At 43.6% G+C, this 22,239-nt stretch overlaps 1 protein-coding gene across 1 annotated transcript in view; it reads right to left on the reverse strand.

The window, feature by feature from the left end:
• The window catches only part of SLC35E3 (solute carrier family 35 member E3), a 74,794-nt gene extending 63,310 nt beyond the window's left edge, over positions 1–11,484 (reverse strand). Inside the window, exon 1 of the mRNA XM_078676611.1 lies at positions 11,064–11,484. Coding sequence (XP_078532737.1) covers positions 11,064–11,444 — 381 coding nt within the window. The 5' untranslated portion in view covers positions 11,445–11,484. The remainder of the gene's footprint in view (positions 1–11,063) is intronic.
• Positions 11,485–22,239: the final 10,755 nt, after the last annotated feature.

Raw genomic sequence — 22,239 nt, forward strand, 5'->3', positions numbered from 1 at the left:
TGGACTTATATTACCAAATCCCTGCATGGAAAGTGCTGCCAGACATGCAGCTTTTACCGAACCGGAAACCCGCGGCCCACGCCAGCTAGCCATTGAAGTGAATCCGTCTCGGGGGCCGCATCGGCGTGTCAGATAGCGCCGTGCCCCCAAGCTGAGCTGTCCATGTGCTATTTAGATTAGAGAGCAGCCTACATTGCTGGGGAAGATGGCGAGCCAGAGGAAATTAATCAGTTCTGCAGTGTGGCTGATCCACGAGGGGGAAATGAACAGGCCACAGAGGGCAGCGGAAAGATATGACTAGCTGCCTGCAGATATTGGGGATGAGAAAAGAGCGACGCGGCCTGCAGATTACACTCTGCCTGAAAAGGGTGTGTGCGAGTGACTGCCTGGCCCGAGGCTGGTTGGGGGAGTGGGGGAGCAGCAGGCAGATGCGAGTGGAGCGCGCGCTGGAGAGGGAGGGGGTGGGAGGACTAGGCAGCGGGAGAGAGGGAGAAAGGAGAGCGAGGGAGGCGTTTTTAGATACATGAAGCCAAAATTACAAGTGAGCATGTTACAAAAGCAAACGTTACGTTACATGAGACAATAGTGACAGTTGTGCAAGTATCAAGAGCAACAAAATACAAGAGGTAGCAAACGATATGTTCTTAGAGGAAACAAGCTTCTCGGCATTGCTGGTTGGGGGAGTGGGGGGTGGGCGGGGGAGCAGCAGGCAGATGCGAGTGGAGCGCGCGCTGGAGAGGGAGGGGGTGGGAGGACTAGGCAGCGGGAGAGAGGGAGAAAGGAGCGCGAGGGAGGCGTTTTTAGATACATGAAGCCAAAATTACAAGTGAGCATGTTACAAAAGCAAACGTTACGTTACATGAGACAATAGTGAAAGTTGTGCAAGTATCAAGAGCAACAACATACAAGAGGTAGCAAACGATATGCAATAGCATATCTGAGGGAACACGGCCTGGGGGAAGCTGGCTGGGGAGGGGGAGGAGAAATGAAAGGAAGGCTGTGTTTGCGGGGAGAGAGAGGGGAGGTGCTGGTGTGGGAGGGGGGAGGTGCTGGTGTGGGAGGAGTGCTGCTACGGCAAGGCTGTGTTTGCGGGGAGAGAGAGGGGAGGTGCTGGTGTGGGAGGGGGAGTTGCTGGTGTGGGAGGAGTGCTGCTAGGGGAGGAGAAGCCCTGGCCTTGAATGCTCGTGCATGTTCACGTGAACTGCAAGAAAACGCCAGGCTGAAACCCCTTAGTTTGAAGAGGATTTTGCCGACATGAATTCGATCCTATCCATTCCTGCGGAATGGGACAGGCTCGACCTAAAAACCTCCTGTGATTCTGGGCAAATCACTTAATCTCCCCGTGCCTAAAATGTATGTGTGTCCTCATGTAACGTAACTGGTGCTATGTAAAGCGCTCTGATACCTAATTCAGTTCGGGTCTAGTTGGCGCTATATAAAACTCTGCAAAAAAAACAACAAAAAAACTCCTTGCAGGTGATATTCCAGTTACCAACGAGTTTTAAGTGAGGAAGTGACTTATAGAGATTTACAAATCACAGACACACCCAATAATTGCAACTACCCAGCAGAAGCTGAGAACTGGGAATTATATTTATATATATTAAAAAAAATATATAAAAAAAGAAAGGAATTAGGTCAGTAAGCCTAAAGAATGAAAGCACTGTTGTAAGTAAAAAAAAAAAAAAACTCTCCGTCTACAAGTTAAACCAGCACGGTGCTCCAAGAAAGGTCTTACTGTAGTTGGGTGAATGACACATTTTACCTGCCCTTTTCTGGTGCCGAGCAGGCAGAGCCCGAAGACGTTTCTATAAAAGCTTGAATTGCTACGGCACGCTGCTTGCCATACAGCGCAACGTAGGTGCCTACAAAATGAGTTCAATAGGAACACTACCAGGAAACATTTATAGACGGGCAGCCAATCAAAGCTGGTTTAGTCAAAGGCTAAGGCTACAGTACTCCATAGGAAACACGTGGTCGAGTCTGCTGAATAATCCTTTGATTAAACCTCAGTGTTAAGTAATGCTGTCCTGCTGTTTACTCGAACATCATGTAATTCAACCTTGATATCCCCATGCATGGATACAGCAAAAACTCACAGTATGACGGCACTGGAGAGTTTGAATGATAGTTATTTGTTGTAAATAAAAAAGGTAGAACAGAAAAACAGAAAAAGATGGTAATAAAATAAAATATGGAAAAGCGAAACACAGAATGGAAAATACAGGGTGTTCAAATGGCCAGTGTTCTTTGTACAATATGGGAAACACCAGCTAGCCATGCTGCTTCTCTTGGGATAAAAACATTTTTTTCTTCAAACAGCAGTATGCTCCCACCTACCGAAATTGTTTCAAGCGCCTCCTACAGGAAGCTGTTGCTGGCCGAGGGATGCAACTGACCGCAGTGTAGTGACTTTACTAAAGAAAGTTGAAAGCAACTTGTTAAATCACACCAAGAAAAGAGCTGGTTTCATCTGACAAATAGCAGCAAGCACGCATTGTGTAAATAGATGCCCAACACTGGGCCAATTTGCCATAAGTAAACTCCCACTAGTTGAAAACGTTGTACAAACTTTGTTGTCAATCATGAAAAATGATTCAAAGTTTGCAATATGCTTAATTTTGGGGAAATGCTAACCAGGATACATAAAGCCTCTTCCATTCATAAGAAGCAGGCAACAGCACATGTATACCTGACAGAACCCACCTTTAAAACATGGGACTTCACGAAAGGGACCTTGTTCTTTAATGGCAGAAAAGAAATAAGATATACTAGAATACAACTAAACGTTTCCGAATCTGGTATAATTTTGGATTCAATCCATTTTGACTTTTGTGCTTCAATTTTTCACTTTGTCCTCAAGTTTTGTTGAGTTTTCTCATCAGTCATTTGCTTGCTCGTGCAACATAGGTGCTATCCAGGTCCCCAGTGCCAGATCTCTTTCCCCAAAACTGCACAATTGTTCCCCCAATCGGCAATACCTTTGGCACCCCTGTAAGTCTCTAGTAAATGGTTACCTAGGGCATGGGGAATTAATGAGGTCCCCAAGGGCTGCAGCACGTATTGTGCCTCGCTAAAGGACCCCTCACCCAACTCATGCAGACTGCCACTGCAGGTTGCATCTTTTGATGCAGATAAAAATGAAAACAACATGGAAGACATCCCTGTGTGCCATGCCTGCACATGCAGTATAGGTAAGCCACCACCTCAGCACTAAGGCAGGAGGCACTATACTACATGTGAGGACATATCTGCATGAGCAGATATGCCCCTGTGATGTCAAAGTCAATTCTTAGATGTCACAAGTGAACAGGGAATCCATTTTAAGTACATGTGCTGGACGGTATACAACCGTTACCACGCATCTTTTACCACGAAGTACTGTTACAACGAAACCATTACAACGCAAGGGTATTTACAACGCATTACCCTACAACGCAGCTACTATTACAACGCATACCATTACAACGTAAGTATAGGTAAGTTTATCTTTTTTTAATACATTTATTAGGGGTATTGGGTTATGGGGTACAGGGGTATTTTAGGTTTCAGGGCTAGGTTTGGGTTTTGGGGTACAGGGGTATTTTTAGGTTTCAGGGCTAGGTTTGGGTTTTGGGGTACAGGGGTATTTTTAGGTTTCAGGGCTGGGTTTGGGTTTTGGGGTACAGGGGTATTTTTAGGTTTCAGTGTATGCGTGCTAACATCAAATATCCTGGGGGGTATACAACCGTTACCACGCATCTTTTACCACGAAGTACTGTTACAACGAAACCATTACAACGCAAGGGTATTTACAACGCATTACCCTACAACGCAGCTACTATTACAACGCATACCATTACAACGTAAGTATAGGTAAGTTTATCTTTTTTTAATACATTTATTAGGGGTATTGGGTTTTGGGGTACAGGTGTATTTTTAGGTTTCAGGGCTAGGTTTGGGTTTTGGGGTACAGGTGTATTTTTAGGTTTCAGGGCTGGGTTTTGGGGTACAGGGGTATTTTTAGGTTTCAGGGCTAGGTTTGGGTTTTGGGATACAGGGGTATTTTTAGGTTTCAGGGCTGGGTTTGGGTTTTGGGGTACAGGGGTATTTTTAGGTTTCAGGGCTGGGTTTGGGTTTTGGGGTACAGGGGTATTTTTAGGTTTCAGGGCTAGGTTTGGGTTTTGGGGTATTTTTAGGTTTCAGGGCTGGGTTTGGGTTTTGGGGTACAGGGATATTTTTAGGTTTCAGGGCTGGGTTTTGGGATACAGGGGTATTTTTAGGTTTCAGGGCTGGGTTTGGGTTTTGGGGTACAGGGGTATTTTAAGGGTTGGGTTTGGGTTATGGGGTACAGGGGTATTTTAGGGTTCAGGGCTAGGTTTGGGTTATGGGGTACAGGGGTATTTTAGGGTTCAGGGCTAGGTTTGGGTTATGGGGTACAGGGGTATTTTAGGGTTCAGGGCTAGGTTTGGGTTATGGGGTACAGGGGTATTTTAGGGTTCAGGGCTAGGTTTGGGTTATGGGGTACAGGGGTATTTTTAACATATATTTACAAATTCTTAAATAAAAATTAATATAATAAATTAAATTAATTAAATAATTATTAGTTACATTATTTTACATTATTTTAAAATATTATATACTTACCTATACTTACGTTGTAATGGTATGCGTTGTAATAGTATCTGCGTTGTAGTGTAATGCGTTGTAAAGCCATTTGTTGTAATGGGTCCTGCGTTGTAAAAAATGCGTGGTAATGGTATGCGTGCTAAATGTATGCGTGCTAACATCATATATCCGTGCTGGACACTGGTAAAAATGATTTCCCAGCTGCAAGATGGCTTCACTGAAATCTATGGTTTTCAGTATCAAACACATTTTATTAATAAACCTAAACTTATTCCAGTGGTGGATTTAGTCATACATGCACCCAGAGGGCACCTTAGAGGTGCCCCTGAAAACCTACCAGTCTCTAGTGTGCGCGTTGACTGGTGTAGACAGCCGGCAACCACAGTTCAGTTTTTGGTCCCTGTAGGTGACAGCCTATGCTCTCAGAGAGCAGAAACAATGTCTGCTCTGGCCAGAGGTGTTGTCACCTACTCCAAACAGAATGGCTCAGTAATCAGCATTTCATGGCAGGAGGCTTCAACGGTCTCTGTCGTCTTTGATATGTGATTAAAGCTTCCCCAGATATGAGAAAATGCCAAAGCCCTGTCCTGGGCTCATTTGGCACCAGGACAGGGAGGAAATTAGATATGAAGAGAGGCGTGGTGCACTACCATGCCGAGCTGTTGATATGCCTCCCTTTAATAAACTTCAGCCATCCTGAAGATCAGAGAATTAGGAACTCTGGGACAGGGTTATGCCCACTTCCCACAGGAAGTGGTCACATAGGGAGCATAGCGACACCAATGGTAAGTAGCTCAATGGCTACCACCCATCACTCCGCTTAACACATCTAAGTTTAGTATCGAGAGAAGCCCCTGGTACCAGGAAAGCTGATTGTACTGGCCTAAGAAGGACACAAAAGAGCTGCAAACATTTTTTTTAAGAACTGAGCTGGTGCCAACCCTGCCAGCTGTCTCCGAAAATTGCACCAAAGACTACAAGACCTACAGCTGCACTGCCTCCAAAATCCCGGAAGAACTGCCAGCACTTCAAGAAGCAACCAGGATCTCCAATGGAGTAGCAGAACTGCTCTCCTGTACTCTGCAAGCACCCAAGAAGAACCGCAAGGACTCTGGAGCTCCAAACACCGGAAAGCAACATTGCACTGTGCCCCCAGCCTGAGCGGAAGTGGGCCAGAGGTGTCAGCGAGGTCCTGAGACTCTCCAGAGTCAAACCCCAACTTGGGTTAGCCCAGGCTGGACTCCCAGCCGCCACTGCAGGCTCTCTGTGAAGGCCCCCTCTACCGCGAGTGCCCCCTGCAGTAAAAATCAGACGCCTCAAAATACCACTGCACCCGAGCCCTAAAGCCTGAGAAGTAGACCTGAGCCCCCCATGGTTCAGCCGGATAGCCAATCCTTCCCTCCAGTACCTAAGTGCAGCCTCTTTTTGACAAGACCGTTTACCATTAAAATCAACCAAGGACCCAATATCAAAGAGCACCTCTGCACCAGGACGCACAGAGCCTCCCAAGGTGACCTGTTGGTGCTACCTTGCACCTTACTTATCGTAACTTCAGAAGATTGGTCCTGTATGTCGTTGCTAAGTACCCATATGCAGTATATGTGTTTTTCCCCATAGGATAACATTACAGACAAGCATATTTACCCGTTTTCTTCAAAACTGGCATTTTAAAATGTACTTACCAAATAATTAAGTTCTTGGTACCCAAAATGATATAAAAAGACATGCTATTTTTCTACATTGGTGTGGATCTCCTTATTGAGTGTGTGCATCATTTATTGACGGTGCGGTGCACCAAACGAAAGCATAGGCCACTTTTTATTTTCTTGTAAAGCTTATGCCACCCCGAGAAAAGTTTGGTTAGTCCCTGTTTGTAAAAATTTAGGGACATCCAGGGGTGTTGAGGCCTTACGAATCATTTGCACTTCCACCCATATGCCTGTAGTTTTAGCAACAGCTAAGTACCTGGGGTGGGCATGGTCTATCAGACGGAGGGCCCTTCTCTAGAGTACACCGACTGGGGTGTTCTATTTGGTTCTGTGCAATTATGTACCAAAGTCTCATGTTGCTTCTTTGCTATGATTAATTGTCCATGTCGCCATGATTCTTTTTTAAAAAAATACTGTATTTAATGAGGAAATATTTTTTAACGATGTATTTTAAATGTATGTCTGTGCTTTTATGAGTATAATCCTCGAATAAAGCTTTTGAAACGACTGTGTGTATGCAACAAATGTCTACCACTCCTCCTTGATAAGCCTAAGGCTGCTCGACCACACTACCACAAAGAGAGGACCTTTAGATTGTTGAAGTAAGCCCTGTTCACTAGTGAGGAATACCTGGACTCAGCACAATATACCCCTTTTTAGTATATTATTTTAAGAGCCAGCTTCCTACACTTACCATGCTGGACTGGAGCAGCCCAGCTAATTGACCTCTTTCAGTTGGCATGTGCTGCTGTCTCACGTGCTGCTGCTACAGGTTCTCTGTAGTAGGACAAACCTTCCACGTTTGCAATTCTACCAACATTTTGAGCAGGGAGTCCGCCTCTCATCCATTTCCTAAATATACTTCAAGACTAAGCAAAACATATAAATGGATCTTATTCTACATATCAATTATCCTTAAATTGCTAATATGGGGAAGCTTTAGAAAGAATATCCATAAAAGGCCCGAATGTATCCACAAATATTCAGAAAGCTACAAACCCTACATTTCTGTGAGAAGGAATAATTAAAAACTGTGCACAAAGATGAGAATTGGGCAGCTGTATAATTACAAATGAGCAAACACTGTTTTACTATTTATGAGGTAGGTCGGATTATGACCCCCCCCCCAAATCTGAGGCAGTCTCATAAAATTCTTTGAAAATAGGGACCAGTATTTCGTACACCGGGTCACAAGTTTGATGGCGTTTTTGTACTGAACCAAGCATGTTTACAAAGGTGATGCAAAAGGCCTGTCTGGTGTGGTTCCTCGTAACCCGAGCATGGTGGGAACTGTTGAATTAAGATGTTGTGAGACCAATAAAGTGGTATTGGACCATAATGGTGTCAGATGATAAAAGGATGGTAATTAATAACGGATGGTTTGTGATTCACAAAGAATCAGATGGTGTCAAAGAGATCGGTCTTTAGTGCAGTCCTTAATATATGTTTCAAAACCTGATTAAGATGCCAAAATTCAAATACAAAACTAAAGGAGGCAAGTCTTTATCCTTTTTATCTTCCAAAGCTTGGAATTCAATTCCCAACAATCTCAGATCCCTAACTCAGGAAAACCATTTCAGAAAGCAGCTCAAAACATGGATTTATTCTCTCCCTGACGATCATGTAATGACCTTCATATAGTCTCCTAACTTTTCTAATTTTTGCACACAGTCTATTTAGCGCCAGGATGCTGCTTTCGGAGCGATTGTTTGCGCTTTAGAAATACATAAAAATACAAAAAAATACAAAATACAAATGTTTTCATCAGAATGTTACAAATGGACAGGTAATGAACGTAAAGCTCTTTATAGACAACACGAAGATATACTACAGTGTCAATACTCAAAAACAACGATACCTTTAGAAAATAACAAATAGAAGCTTACAAAACCAAGTATAGTGCAAGGAGAAACTCTGGGGGAGAACTAGGACACAAGGGCATACGAAAGCAATTAAGCAGGCAGAGGTGGGCTGTTTTTGGTTACCTGTATACTGTGTTCAATATTGGTTAGAAGGATATAATACATATTGTCCAGGGGCATGCAACAAACGGCTGCAGGCATTATACAGAGAAAAGTATCTGAATGATTGTAGCCTGGTGATATGGAGAAACACAAAAGCAGTAGGAGGTTACTGGAAGAGTACAAATATAGATGCCAGAGGAGACAGTTGTGCATTTAACTCTTCTCTCCTGGGTGGGAAATACAGTAGGCAAGAGGGGTGCCTTCGCAATGCCAGAGTCTCAATTGAAATCCCACTCTGTTCAGTGTATGCAACTTGTGAAAAGCATCTGAAGCTGCCTAATTTCAAGTCAAGTATTTTTAGGTCTGAGATTAGCCAAAACTTTTTCCTTCTACTAAAATGGTATGCATAATATACATACTTAAAGGGGCTTTAAACCATCTCTCTTCTTTCATTGATGTATCATTCATATTTTGCTTACGCCCACTACAGCATACAACATGGGGCAATGGGTCTGCCTACTGAAGCCACCTTAAGGCCACCTACTTAAGGCTAACATCAGTTTGAGTGACCGCATTTTGCTCTCTCATGAAACACATTCGCACACAAAGTAGTTTCCTTCAGTGGCAGTATTAGGTTTTTAGTTTATAATTACGTTGGTGTTGTCTTTGAGTTTAGAGCCTAATGTGATGGCAGGACCCTTTTGATGCAACCACAGAGCACATTCCTGTTTTATCCAATCGCATCTGCTGCTAATGCAGTTTTAAATTCCTTTGGAGTGGCCTTGTTTACTGCTGCTATTTCACATCAGCTCGCATGAACGCTGTATACAAGTTAATCAGTGTGCCCATTCTATCTTTACAACCCTGTCTTTCTTTTGCTCCTGCATTTCCTTCTCTCCTGCCTTCTTAGCATCTTTCTTTCCTCCCTTCTAGATTGTTTCCTCTTTTTCAGGCTTCTTTCTTTCCTTCAGTCTGTTTTAATTCTCTTACCTACTTTTTTCTTCTTCTCTTTTTGCCTTTTTCCTTCAGCTCACGTGAACTTTAGTTTTGTGTTCTCTTTTTGCAGTCTTGTCTTTCTTTCTTGATGTGATTCTGTCTTTCTTGCCTTCCTTATCTAAGGCAAAAGGCTAGCAGCCAATACCAGACCGGTTGACATTTTTTCAGTCTGTGCTAGTCAAGACCTTAAAATTGTGTGTGTAACATACTTATAGGGGTTTTCAGGGAGACTTCATCCATTAGTCTGCTGTTGCGTCATTCACATTTTTCTGTCAACAACTGCAGCATGCAAGGGACAATTCCTCAATCTATTTCAGCCATTGGCTGACTTCACTATTAAGGTCTGATGCCCTTTCACAAGGAGCACATTCACACACAAAGTAATTCTCTTCAGTGCCAGGCAGTTAAAATGGCAATTATGCATTTTTTTTAGATCAAAAACATGTTTGCCTTTAGCCAGTGTTTTATTTTTAGATTTATGAGGGCCCTGCAGCTTTTATAACAATAAAGTTGTACACAAAAATAAAAAAAATTGCTAGAGGTCTGGTGATCAAAGCCTGACCTATTGGCTTTCTCAATACTCGTTTTAGATTTGGTGTGCAACAGATCGATGACATACATTAGACCCCAAATGTAATTTCAACCTCTAAAGTCTTTACAAGCACCTGGCTTTCTGATGGTTTATAACAGTGTTAGAGACTCTACCAAACAATAGAAAAATACAACACCACCTAATTCATTACGAAGCCAACACATTGGCCCTCGTCTCTCTGCAGTCCCAAAATATACACCTCTCCCCCCCTCTCCGGGACAGACCATCTTATTGTGCCCTCACCGATGACATTCCTCAAATTGAGCTACACATACAAATGATGGACAGAATGCTGAATAAATCATGCACTCAGCCTCAGTCAAGAGATCTGGGTTAAATTCATTATTCTTTTGCTCAAGATGCCACCCCAGTTTAGACCCAGCCATATGCAAATCAGTCTTGACCCTGTTCCTTATGGGAACAGTCCAGCCCGAACTGCGAAGCCAGGTCATCCCTGGACAGGAAACAAGCATCCTGGGACTGGTTTTAGGGTATTTCCCCATCATCAGCTAGGCTAGCTTGAATCCAGCGGCACAGTGAGCAAGGGACCCACGGCTAGGATTATCCATTCCACTTAGGGCGAAAAGTGCTAAGCAAACAAATGATGGACGGAATGCCGAATAAATCATGCATTCACCCCCCAGTCAAGAGATCTGGGTTAAATCCATCCTTCTTTTGCTTACTATGCCACCCCCAGTTTAAACCCAGCTTATGCAAATCTGCCTTGACCCTGTCCCTCATGGGAACAGTCCAGCCCTAACTGCCAAGCCAGATCCTCCCTGGACCTGAAACAAGCATCCTGGGTCCGGTTTGGGGTATTGCCCCTAATCAGGCAGGCTAGTTTGAATTGAGTGGCACAGTGAGCAAGGGACCCAAAAGATTGTTCAGCTCCAGACCGAGCACCACCAGGCTCCTTCCAATTCTAGCTCGTATAGGCTACTCGGCACAGGCTGAGCTTCCATAGACTTAGTACCCCTCTTCTCTGGAGGAACCAACCACCACCCCCTTCAAACTGGTTGATCTTCCGCATATTCTGCCCTCATTCCCCAAGCGACGTACGCCGACTTCCTACAGACTCAATATTCCCAAAGTATGGCGGTGCTTGCAAGCAGTGTTTACCACCAGACACAACAACCCCCTCGGACCTGCTTATTGCCCCTTCTCGCCCGGAGGCGCCCCCGGGTGCGCTCTCACCAGGGTGAGCTGGATCCGGGTGCTGAAGGTCTTCCGGTACCAGACTCTTTGGATCACGATGATGACCGGCGTGGTCATGGCCTTGACCAGCTGGTAGGTGCCGATGCTGTTGCTCTGCAGGGACAGGTTGGTGAACACCACGAAGCCGCAGAAGCTGAGCGCCAGTCCCACCACCCGTCGCGGCGCCAGGCTCTTCGGGCAGAAGAGGTTCGCCTGGCGACACACGCACAGTCCCAGAGATGTGAACACAAAGTGCAACAGAGTCAAAGTCAAGTTGGGAAAGCCATGACGCACGTACAGCCACTTGTTCAGGAACACGATACATGTGGAAGCCAGCAGATTCACCAGCAGCCCGGCCGCGATCCGCAACGAGCCGGCCATAGCGATAAAGCTAAGACGGCTGTACTGTCCCGGCAAACGAGAGTAGCCACCGGGGCACATATCCAGCCAATCAGATACTGTCAAAAGAATCCGAGTGACCAATCGCATGAGAGGGCGTGACGCTAAACGGTATATTTGCTGAATGGCAAGCACTAGATCGCAAAATGCATGTTGTAGTAGGCGGCCATTTTAGGTGTATTTTATTTTTGCAGTTTTATATAGCGCAGACATAGCCCAAAGGCATCAGAGCAGCACCTTAACTCAGTATATAGTAGTAGTAGTAATAATTTCGTTTGTTTGATGTTCTGTACACGCGCTGTATAGTTAGTGTAAATTCACATCTTACAGTTATCTTGTAATACTCTAGTCAATGTATTCTTTCAATGCTATTGGTCTGTACTTGTTTATATTTTATTAGCTTTTCATGTTCAAGTAGAGGTTCCAGATCAGTTGCACTGCCACTCTCTAGATGCATGGATGCTCCAATAACGTGCTTTCTCCTACAGCTGTGGAGGCTTCACTATGATATTGGTGACAATTTGTGGGATTTTTTAAGTAAAGGGTTGTAGTGTTTTGTACTTGTGCCTTTACCTTTAAGCAGCTCGAGCTGTACATCTCTTTGTAGCTCGAGCTAGTAGAATGTTAGTAGGTCTGACTGTGTATTCTTGATGTGTGGGCATTCATTTAGTGGCTAGAGACCGTTTGTACCTATTTCCCTGGCGCTCACCTGTTGCTAAATAAACAACTTAAACTACAAGGAATATATCTACTTGAGTATATTTTTCATCATAACAATTGGCGACGATGTGGAAACGGAACCTCTGAAGTAAGGAATTTGGATATATATATATATATTTTTTAAGATTCGGGGACTCAAACTAGTGTTTACGCTGTAAAGTGTTTAGCAAAGATTTAGGTTCATTAAAGGGATTCGAGCCCAGAATAGTGTTAAAGGACAATGCTCAACCGAAAGTACATAAAGTGAGACCCATCCCCATGCTAATCAGAGAGGAAGTCAAGAAGGAAATCCAGGGTTTAATGAGTAAGGGTGTTATAGAGGAGATATAAACATCTGAGTGGATTTCTCCGATTGTAGTAGCCAGAAAACCCAATGGAAAAATGTGTCTGTGCATTGACTTACGCCACCTGAACGGTAACATCGTGGTGGACAAGTTTCTCTTGCCCAGAATAAATGAGATGGTGTCTTCACTAAAAGGTGCAACCGTGTTTTCCACAATTGACCTCTCTGCCGCATATCATCAGGTAGAATTAGAGCCAGGGTCAAAGACATTAACGGCCTTTATAACACCTTTTGGTTGTTTTCAATTTAAGAGGATACCCTTCGGGCTAGCGTCAGCTGCTGCTGTCTTTCAGCGATTGATGCATAAGTTGTTTGGGAATATGCACATGGTGTCATTTTTCCAAGATGATATCCTTGTTGCTGGTATGGACAGATGTGATCATGACTCAAATTTGAGAGGTGTGCTTGGTACCTTACAATCTGCGGGACTGACAATTGAAAGATCAAAATGTAAATTTGGTGAAAAAAGTGTGTTGTACTTGGGACATGTCATTAGTGGGAAGGGGGTCAAACCTAAACCTGCTTTAGTGGAAAACATTGTTAAATTTCCTGCGCCTGTTACTAAAGTAGAAGTTAGGGCGTTTCTTGGTATAGCTGAATATTGTGCTAAATTTATTAAGAATTTTGCATCAAAGGTCTATAATATTCGTAATTTGTTGAAAAAGAACACAAAATTTGTGTGGTGCAAGATGTGTGATGAAGAGTTTATTGTGATAAAGACAGAATTGCAAAAGGTGAATGCTCTTGCGAGTTTTGATCCTAATTTGGATTGTGTATTGACTACTGATGCAAGTGATAAAGGCCTTGGAGCCGTTTTGTCTCAAAATGATGGGAAAGGTAAAGAGTGTATAATTTTATTTGCATCAAGAGCTCTTTCCTCTGCGGAAAGTAGGTATCCAATTATCGAGAGAGAGGCATTAGCATGTGCATGGGCGTTAGTGCATTTTCGTACCTTTGTTTGGGGTAAACCTGTGGTGATTCGTACTGATCATAGACCTCTAGTTAGAATCTTGTCTAGTGATGGTTTATCTAATGCTTCTGCTAGGATGGCCAGATTGTCCATGCGTATGAAAAAATACATCTATGAGATGGTTTATTTGCCAGGAAAAGAGAATTTGATAGCTGATTGTCTATCCAGGCTACCACCTCCTCTTGAGGAGTGTACTGATGATCCTAGGAGTGAATTTTGTGTGGCGTTAGTTCATGACTCTGGTATTCCTGCAATTAGTAAGGGCTCTCTTCACTTGCCTTTGGTTTGCTCACCGGCCATACCTGACTCGCCCTAGCCTTCCCAGGCCACACCAGCTGCCTGTTCTGCGAGTCCTCCCGCCGCCGCTTTTTCCATACTAGTGGCCGCCGAGTGGAGGACTCGCTATCCCGGCATCCCTTGCGGCAGCGGCGCACCCTCACGCCGTCAGCAGAGCGCCCGGAGGCGCATTAAAGAACTTGGAGCCCCCGCCTCACGGGAGCGCGCGGGAGCGCCCGGGGCTAAGCCCGGGCAAAGGGCGGGCCCTCATAGGCCTGAGGAGACTGGGCTGGGCCAGAGACCCTGGATGTTAATATATCTAAGGACTACGAAACTGTAAGCAACCCTCCTTCCCTTAACGTATATCCATCCCCTGGAGTCCCTGATACTGTTTAAAAGTATATTTGTTACCTCTGAACTGTGGGTCCGTTTGAGGACCCTTTAGTCTGTAACCAACTAATTGTATATATTGGGAATAGATTACTGTGACTGAATATAGCTTCTGCATATCTCACCTATTTTTCTTTCTTTTTTTTTCTTTTTTTTACATGCTCTAAAAATAAGCCCCCTTGTAGTATAGCTTACAGTATAGCTCTCTTATACTTTGCAAACCCCGATATCCGCAGCTTATAAATATGACACGTGAAACTAGAAGTAAGGCTGCGGCGGGAGGGACAAAGTTGACGGGAACACTAGACGACTTCATAGTACGCACAAATACATTGATAGACCAAGGAATTGTGCTTATGGAGAGAAGGGTATCACAAGACCTGGCGTTTGCTAAGAGGTCGTCCATGGGCCACATTGCCGCAGCACGAAGCCCTGAAAATACCTTAAATAAATCCACTTCCATCCAGACACATGTGGAGGTTCATAATATTGCCTGTACTCAGCCTGCTCTTAAAGATTCGACCTCTCATGATTCTCAGGCTCTGGCACCCTCAGGGAATATTATGACTACAGTAATATTAGATACCCAGGATGAGAGTAGTAATAGTCAAATGAGAGGGAAAAGGAGGGGGCAATCCCAAAAAATAAGCGCATTTAGAAGAATAATCGCACAGCCAAGAAGGCAAAAGCAGCAAATGTAGATGGGATTAGTGAGGACAGTAGTAAAGAGACAGCGATGGGAATTACTGGGGATGAGTCAGGGAAAGAAGAGGCTGGGTCTAAAACCACGGCCCTGACCATTTTTGAGGATACTACCCTAGACGATACATTACCTGATATTTTTTCTAACAGTACCACACCTAATAGCACAGGTATAACAGCAGTAAGGGAAGATCCTTTAATTTGTACCCTGACGACATTAATCAAATCCTTACTTACTCCCCTTGAAGAGAGGCTCCACGGGATAGAAATCCAACTTCATGAATTGCAGAAGGATATAAAAGCACAGCATACTGGCCAGGCAAAAAGAGTTTATTAAAAAGGAGGGGGTCCCTAGTGACAAGGACAATATGGAATACGTCCAATTACTATGTTAACTATTAGGGGTGTGTGTGTTATCAAAAACAGCATACCATCAAGTGGGCGAGGGAGGCAAAGGCACAATATGGTCTGTTTACAAATACAATAAAGTAGGTGGATTTTTCTTATATACACCTCAGGAATGGAGAAGACACAGTAAAATTACATAGAATATCAGTGGTATTGACTAACTAAAAATAACAATCATCACAAGAAGTTGTTCAGTAAAAAAACTCTGTTTAGGTTTTATTTATATAAAAAGTTCATTATGCATAATCATAACATTAAATTATAACATTAAAAAACATTAAAAACAATATATCATTTTATACAATAGGATAAAAAGTTACAGTGAAAACAAAGAATCAAACAAAGTCGACGCGTTTCGGTTTTCTGATTATCACACCTTCCTCAGGACTGATTCTAAACAATTAAAAAACACAGAGTTACCATCCATATTTTGAGTCAAGAACAAGGACATATCTCTATATTCCACATAATACTGTTCCTATTATTAAACTCTACCGTTATCACATAATTCTGGTCTTTATTTTCAAAATTATCACTATCTCCATTGATTCACAGTTTGCTCTACATTTTTTCTGTTATACAAATGACACATCTCCCATGTTATCTTTTTTTTATTAATAGAACAAGCACATTCTCAGTACCAACTCATTAGGTAATATGTTGCTTCAACAGTACCCCATTTTTAACACCTCAATGTCTTTGCCTCTCCCTTGGAACCTTTGTCCAATGCTGTGAACCCCTGTTCTTCAAAGCACAAACATTAGGATTATGTCTACAGTGTGCCTACCTTATTCCAGGTGGAGATATCACAACTGGAAAATACTATTATTAAAAGAGACTTCCTGCGGGTTCTTTTTGATGATAGACCCTTCACGAGTTGTCCTTTTACAATTTAGCAAACTCTGTTGTCTCTGTATGAATAAAGGGAGAATTTACTATATTTATTTTTTTAATAATATCCCCAATTGTCGCTGTTTTATGTAAGGTGGACCATATCCTTATTACATACCTTTCCAATGCGGAAATTAAGTTCGTTGTTTTTTGTACAACAAATGGTCACATCAGTAAATATCTGTGGATGTGAAAAACAAAGGTACCCCTTAATTTTGCATCTATGCGGGATAATTATTGTGACCTTCGTCACTACACAATGATCAACTTAATATTCTACCTGTGACTCAGATGTGACCTTCACTGTATTTGTCTGCCAGGAGGAGCCACCGTTTTTGTAACTTGCTGTCAGTAAGATATCCTGAAGGGTTAAACACATATATCTCAATAATCGAATGTCTCTTGCCCTATATAAATTAATGTATCAATTATTAATTAATATATCACTCACCCTTTGGGATCTGTATAAGGGTCTATTACTGGCGTCCTGATCCGCTTTCAATTCGGTCAGATCGTTGTGGAAACTGGGCTGATATCATCAGTTTCTTGTTACCTATAAATGTATTTAGGCATTATGATCTTATGACCCCAGTGGCTATATTCAAGCGCATCACAGCTCACTCTCTTGTTGACTATGCTCTGCTTAAGTCAATGAATTACCGGCCACCTAATCCCACAAGTCATGTTTTATTCACTACATAAAAGAATTTTTTAAGACTTCATTTATCTCTATCTTGAGAGTAAGCACCCCTAACTCACACTTCCTTATTCTAATTCAGAATCACGGAATAACTTCTCAAAACATTCTATGTTTCTATGGTACAGTTTTGACTTGACTTGCGCCTCTTTTTATCATCTATTTCTTCATATTAAGCACCCATAACTCTATATTTGTTACTCCGTTTTAAAACAAAATAAAAGTTCTTTGTTTCTAAGATAGGTGCCCTGCATACGATAATTCTTACCCTCTTAGTTTTGCTCAGCCTCCCTGCTCCTGTTTTCCTGGCAGTTCGTCACCTTCCGCTTTCTTCGAACTATGTCGAACAGAAATGGGAGAATGAAGCGGCCTTCCGGGTTTATATGCTTCCCGTTAAAGGCAAAAAGAGTAACACCTGCAACTTTACCGGCTAATAAATCCCAAACATCTAAAAAAAGTGCAGAGGGAGGGAAAAAACCAGCACCTAAAACCCCCTTACTAAAACCCACTTCTTCTGAAGCAAGTAAAGTTTGTGCAAAATCTACTCCGGCAATCGAAGCAACCACAAATAAACCGGCTGGCCCTAATGTACCCGCTCATAATCCCGACAAAGCTCAACAAGACAGGACCGGAAAACGTAGAAGCATCAACTTACCACCAGAAGCATGCCCCTACGTGGTGGTCCTGACTGGGGTTCCAGAATTGGCCACTCAAATCACGGAACCCTTTTGGGCACTTAGAAATAAGGTGTCTCATTGGTTAAATTCCAACCACCCTTTACCACCAGCAATAACATGTAACATCTTAATGGTTCGGAGGGTTCCCTGGGTGGGGTAAAATAGAAAAAGATCTCATGGGGATTGTGTGGTTGTAACCTTTTAAGACCCTCGAACGGTGGATCATATCTGTTCGGGGGAATCGAGAAATGATGGATCAGCAATTGTGGCCAGACCCCTGTCCTACTTTTACATTCCAGTAGAGCAAACATACAATAGATGGAGCTGGACTAGGGATTCAAACTATCCCAGGGGAGGGAGGGGTCATGATATGTATAGGCATTCCAACCAAAATAGTTGGGATGGAGGGGGGGAGAAGATGGATGGACCTTAATACAACGAAGGGCCGGGAGAACCCTTCATACTGGGCGTCAGCACAGTGTAGAATGGATGGGTCCACAGTTCGCTCCACCCTTTATCCCTTGCTACAATCGGTTTAGTGATTTGGAGGCTGTCGACTGACGCCCAGAGTGTGAAGTGGCCCTCCAATGCATTCCTTCTTTATCTACTCCCCCAAACCCATCTGACAGCAGTTCATGACAGGAAATGCCAGACATGATTGCAAGAAGCTCAAATAATAAGTGGGCCCCTCACGGCAATGAAATCATAAATTTGACAAAACCCTTGGTGATGCAGATGATATAGTTATCCTAACATCAAATTTACATCAAACATTGGACACCATAGGCTCCTTAACGAAGAAATTTGGCGAAGTTTCGGGATATCAGCTAAATGCTGACAAGACAGAAATTGTCGTGGAATATGGTAGCGGAGGGTTTAGTTTGTAAAAAAGAAATAAGGTACTTAGGTGTCCAAATTACTCAAGATATAAAAGATATCACTAAGGTCAACTTTGCTAAAGTCAGGAAGGAAATATCTCTGGCTTTGAGGGGGTGGGCCCATCTGCCTCTAACGCTTTATGGACGGGTTAATCTTGTAAAAATGATGGCGCTACCTAAGATAACCTTCTTATTTGATACGTTACCTCTTATGTTTGAGAAAGAGGGTTTTGTACGATTGCAGAGTGAGATTGGGTCTTTTATTTGGGCGGCCAAGGGATCACGCTTGTCCTGGAAGAAAATCAGGAGAAGACTTTTGAAAGGAGGATTAGCTGCACCGGATTTTCAGATATATGCTTGGGCCTTTGGGCTTAAAAACTGCAAAATGCTTTTGGGAATTCCTGAAAGCTCAGTGATCGGGGAACTATTATCTGTGATGCTAAGAGCTGAGAGCATTAAACAAGATGGGTTTATGTACAAATTTTCGGACCCAAAATACTTCAAAAAAGTGAGATTGAAAATTTTGAAGGATTTGGCAATGCTCTGGTATAGAATCAGAAGGGCCACAAAAATACCATACTTTAGCGCAAGAGCACCGATCTGGGAGTCACCAAGGGCTCCAAGTTGGACAAAAGATGCGTTGGCAAGAGGATTAAGAGTAGAGGGTCCTCAGTGCTGGGTGTATCTCTTTTTGGACCGGAGTTTATTGCCGTGGTCATATTGCGAACAAAAATGGGGGCACCACTTTTCGAAATTTAAATACCTCCAGATACAAAGCTGGGCGGTGGGGAAAGACAATCTAATAGGGGTATACAATGAATTCGAGGAGAAGCTGGCTGAAGAGGCCCCGATAAAGAAAGAAGTGGCGAGCTGGTACTGGGCAATTATTGAGATGGAGGACGGACTATTTACACTGCCGGACCACCTGTGGGGAGAGTGCTTGCCAAGGATCGCTACAGAAGACTACTGGCAAGTAACTATGTTGATTCTTTATAAGGTGGTAAAACCTGCGAATTTAAGAAGGAACCACTTGTTCACTCTCCACAGGGCGTATTGGTCTCCAAAGAAGCTGGCTAAATTCAAAAACGGTGGGTCGGTGAGATGTCCTAAATGTACTAGCCCAAATGAGGACGATATGCACATGTTTGTCACATGCCCGGCGATAAAAGGCTTCTGGGGAGATGTGAGTATATGCTTGTCCAAGGTAATGGCCCAGGATTTTGAGGTAAGCCCTGAACTTGTCATTACTGGCAGGCTAGATACTCAAATCAGGGATGTGGACGATAAAGTTAAGTTGGTATTCTATGCTATTCTGTTGGCCCGAAGGGAAATATGTAAGCTATGGGTCTCTGCTGATTCCCCGACATGCTTAGCTTGGATTAGGGCTATGAGGGCGGTGGCAAAGTTGGATATGAGTGGTCGGCATGAGAAAAGATACAAATTTTGGACTCTCTTTTTAAATCATTATGGGTGAAGGGTATAGGTGAAAATTTAAGGCAAGGGTGTCAGTAAGTCCCATGATTAAGCTTCTCTGAAATCACGGTGGAAATTTTGCTCTACGAAGGCTAGGTAAGGGAGTGTACTCCCTCCCAAAAGGGTAAAAGAATTTCCTATTATATGAGATGAAAACACCCTGTGGCGCAACCGTAAGAGAGAAGGTTGAGGAGGGGCAAATGAGGAAAAAAAAAAAAAAAGAAAAAGAAAACAAAAAACCCTTGGTGAGGGAGACTAATATATGCAAAAAGGGAGTAGGTCTTAAGAGTCAGGGTAATCAGCTCCCTGTGCCCACAAAAACCAATGGTAAAAGTAACTTAGAAGAAAATGGGAAGGAAATGGGACATGCCGTCACGGATTTGGCAGCAGTGACTCAGAATAAAGAAACCTGCAGCCTGATGTTTTGGAACGTGGCAGGCCTAAGACAGAAAATGACCAACCCCTCTTGGGAAACTGTTATAGATAGTTATGACGTCTTGGCCCTACAAGAAACTTGGACCGTCGATCCTATACATTTAAACGGCTATAAAACTTATTGTACGCCGGCAGTGGGGGGAGTATACGGGAGACCTAAGGGTGGTTTAATTACGTAGCTCTCAAATCGTTTGACATATGAGAGGGTACGATTCTACTCTAACTGTAGTTTTTATCACAAAATGGTGATAGACACTAGGAGGGGAGCTAGTGTCATTATCATACATTTTTATAATAATTATTAAAGGGGCTTTTAAAGCGCCTGGTGATGCCTCCCGGCGTGTCCCCGCGCTGTGGAGAGAGAGTCTAGAAGGCCGAGACCCAGCAATGCAAGCAGTTAGAGGGTGAAAAGATATGTTTTCAACAGTTTCCTAAAAGAGGCCTCATTTTTTTCAAGTCTGATGGAAGTAGGGAGGGTGTTCCATTTTCTGGCAGCAAGGGTGCGAAAGGACTTACCTCCCATCCTAGCTTTCTTAGGGAGCGATGTTTTAAGCAACCCCATTCCCTTGGAACGGAGAGATCTGTTAGGCTCATATGGTAGAGCTAAGTCGGACATATAAGAGGGGGCTTTTTGATGGATTATCCTGTGGCACCATAGGAGTGCTTTGAATAGTATCCTCTTCCCGATAGGCAACCAGTGGAGGGAAGCCAGGGAAGGTTTGGAGGGAGCTCTACGAGGAAGTCTTAGCACTAGGCGTGCGGCTGAATTTTGCAGAACTTGTAGTTTTCTGATGTTTTTGTCAGATGTGCCCAGCAACAGCACATTGCCATAATCTATTCGGGAGGTAATCAGTGCCTGAGTCATGGTGCGCCTGGAGTTCAGGGGGAGCAGGTCCAGGGTGCGATTAAGAGTTTTCATGACTCCAAAGCACTTACCTACTGTTTTTTTGACATGGCTGTCATAAGAAAGCTTGTTGTCTATCCAGACACCCAAGTTCTTGGCCTCCTGACTAGGTGTTGGTAGAGGTCCTAGACAGGTAGGCCACCAGTCTTTCGTCCACATTATGTCTTTTCCTCCTATTATGAGTACCTCAGTTTTTGTGCCATTTAACTTGAGGCAATTTTCGTTCATCCAAGCTGCCAGCTTGCTCATGCAGGATTTAAAGTTATCAGCCTCAGAAGAGGGAGCTTGAGATAGAGAAATCAGAAGTTGAGTATCGTCGGCGTAAGAGACAAGCTCTACGCCGAACGATTGAACAACCTCTGCCAGTGGAGCCATGTACAGGTTGAACAGGGTGGGACTCAGGGCAGAGCCCTGAGGTACCCCCTGTCCCAGTGTCACGCTGTCTGAGAGGAAGGTCCCTCTTTGGACCTGGAAGCTTCTGTTGGTAAGGAAGGCTTTCAGCCATCCCAGAGCCTCTTTGGTGACCCCCGCCCGGTTTAGACACTGTAGCAAGATGGAATGTGCTACAGTGTCAAACGCGGCGCTGAGGTCAAGCATGATAAGGGCCATGGTCTTGCCCTCATCGGCTCCTTCCCGCAGGGTTTCAGTAGCTCTCAGGAGTGCTGTTTCTGTGGAGAAGCTTGATCTGAAGCCTGACTGTGATGGATGAAAGGCATTTTGGGCTTCAAGATGGGCCATAAGTTGGACATTGACTATTTTCTCTGCTAATTTAGCTACATAAGGTAGCAGGGAAATAGGACGTAAATTCTCCAATATATCCTGACTCATATTAGGTTTTTTTTTGATGGGGAGCACTATGGCTTTCTTCCATTCTGCGGGTAGACAAGCAGTTGAAAAAGACAATTGAAGTATGTGTCTGAAGTGGGGCTCTAAGACCGAGAGACTGGCTGCTAGGATTTTAGGAGGCGCGGGATCTCGTGGCGAACCGGATTTGATGCTCTTGCAGATAGACA

The sequence above is a fragment of the Lissotriton helveticus genome, chromosome 1_1 (assembly GCF_964261635.1).
Source record: "Lissotriton helveticus chromosome 1_1, aLisHel1.1, whole genome shotgun sequence".
In the NCBI taxonomy this organism is placed as follows: Eukaryota; Metazoa; Chordata; class Amphibia; order Caudata; family Salamandridae; genus Lissotriton; species Lissotriton helveticus.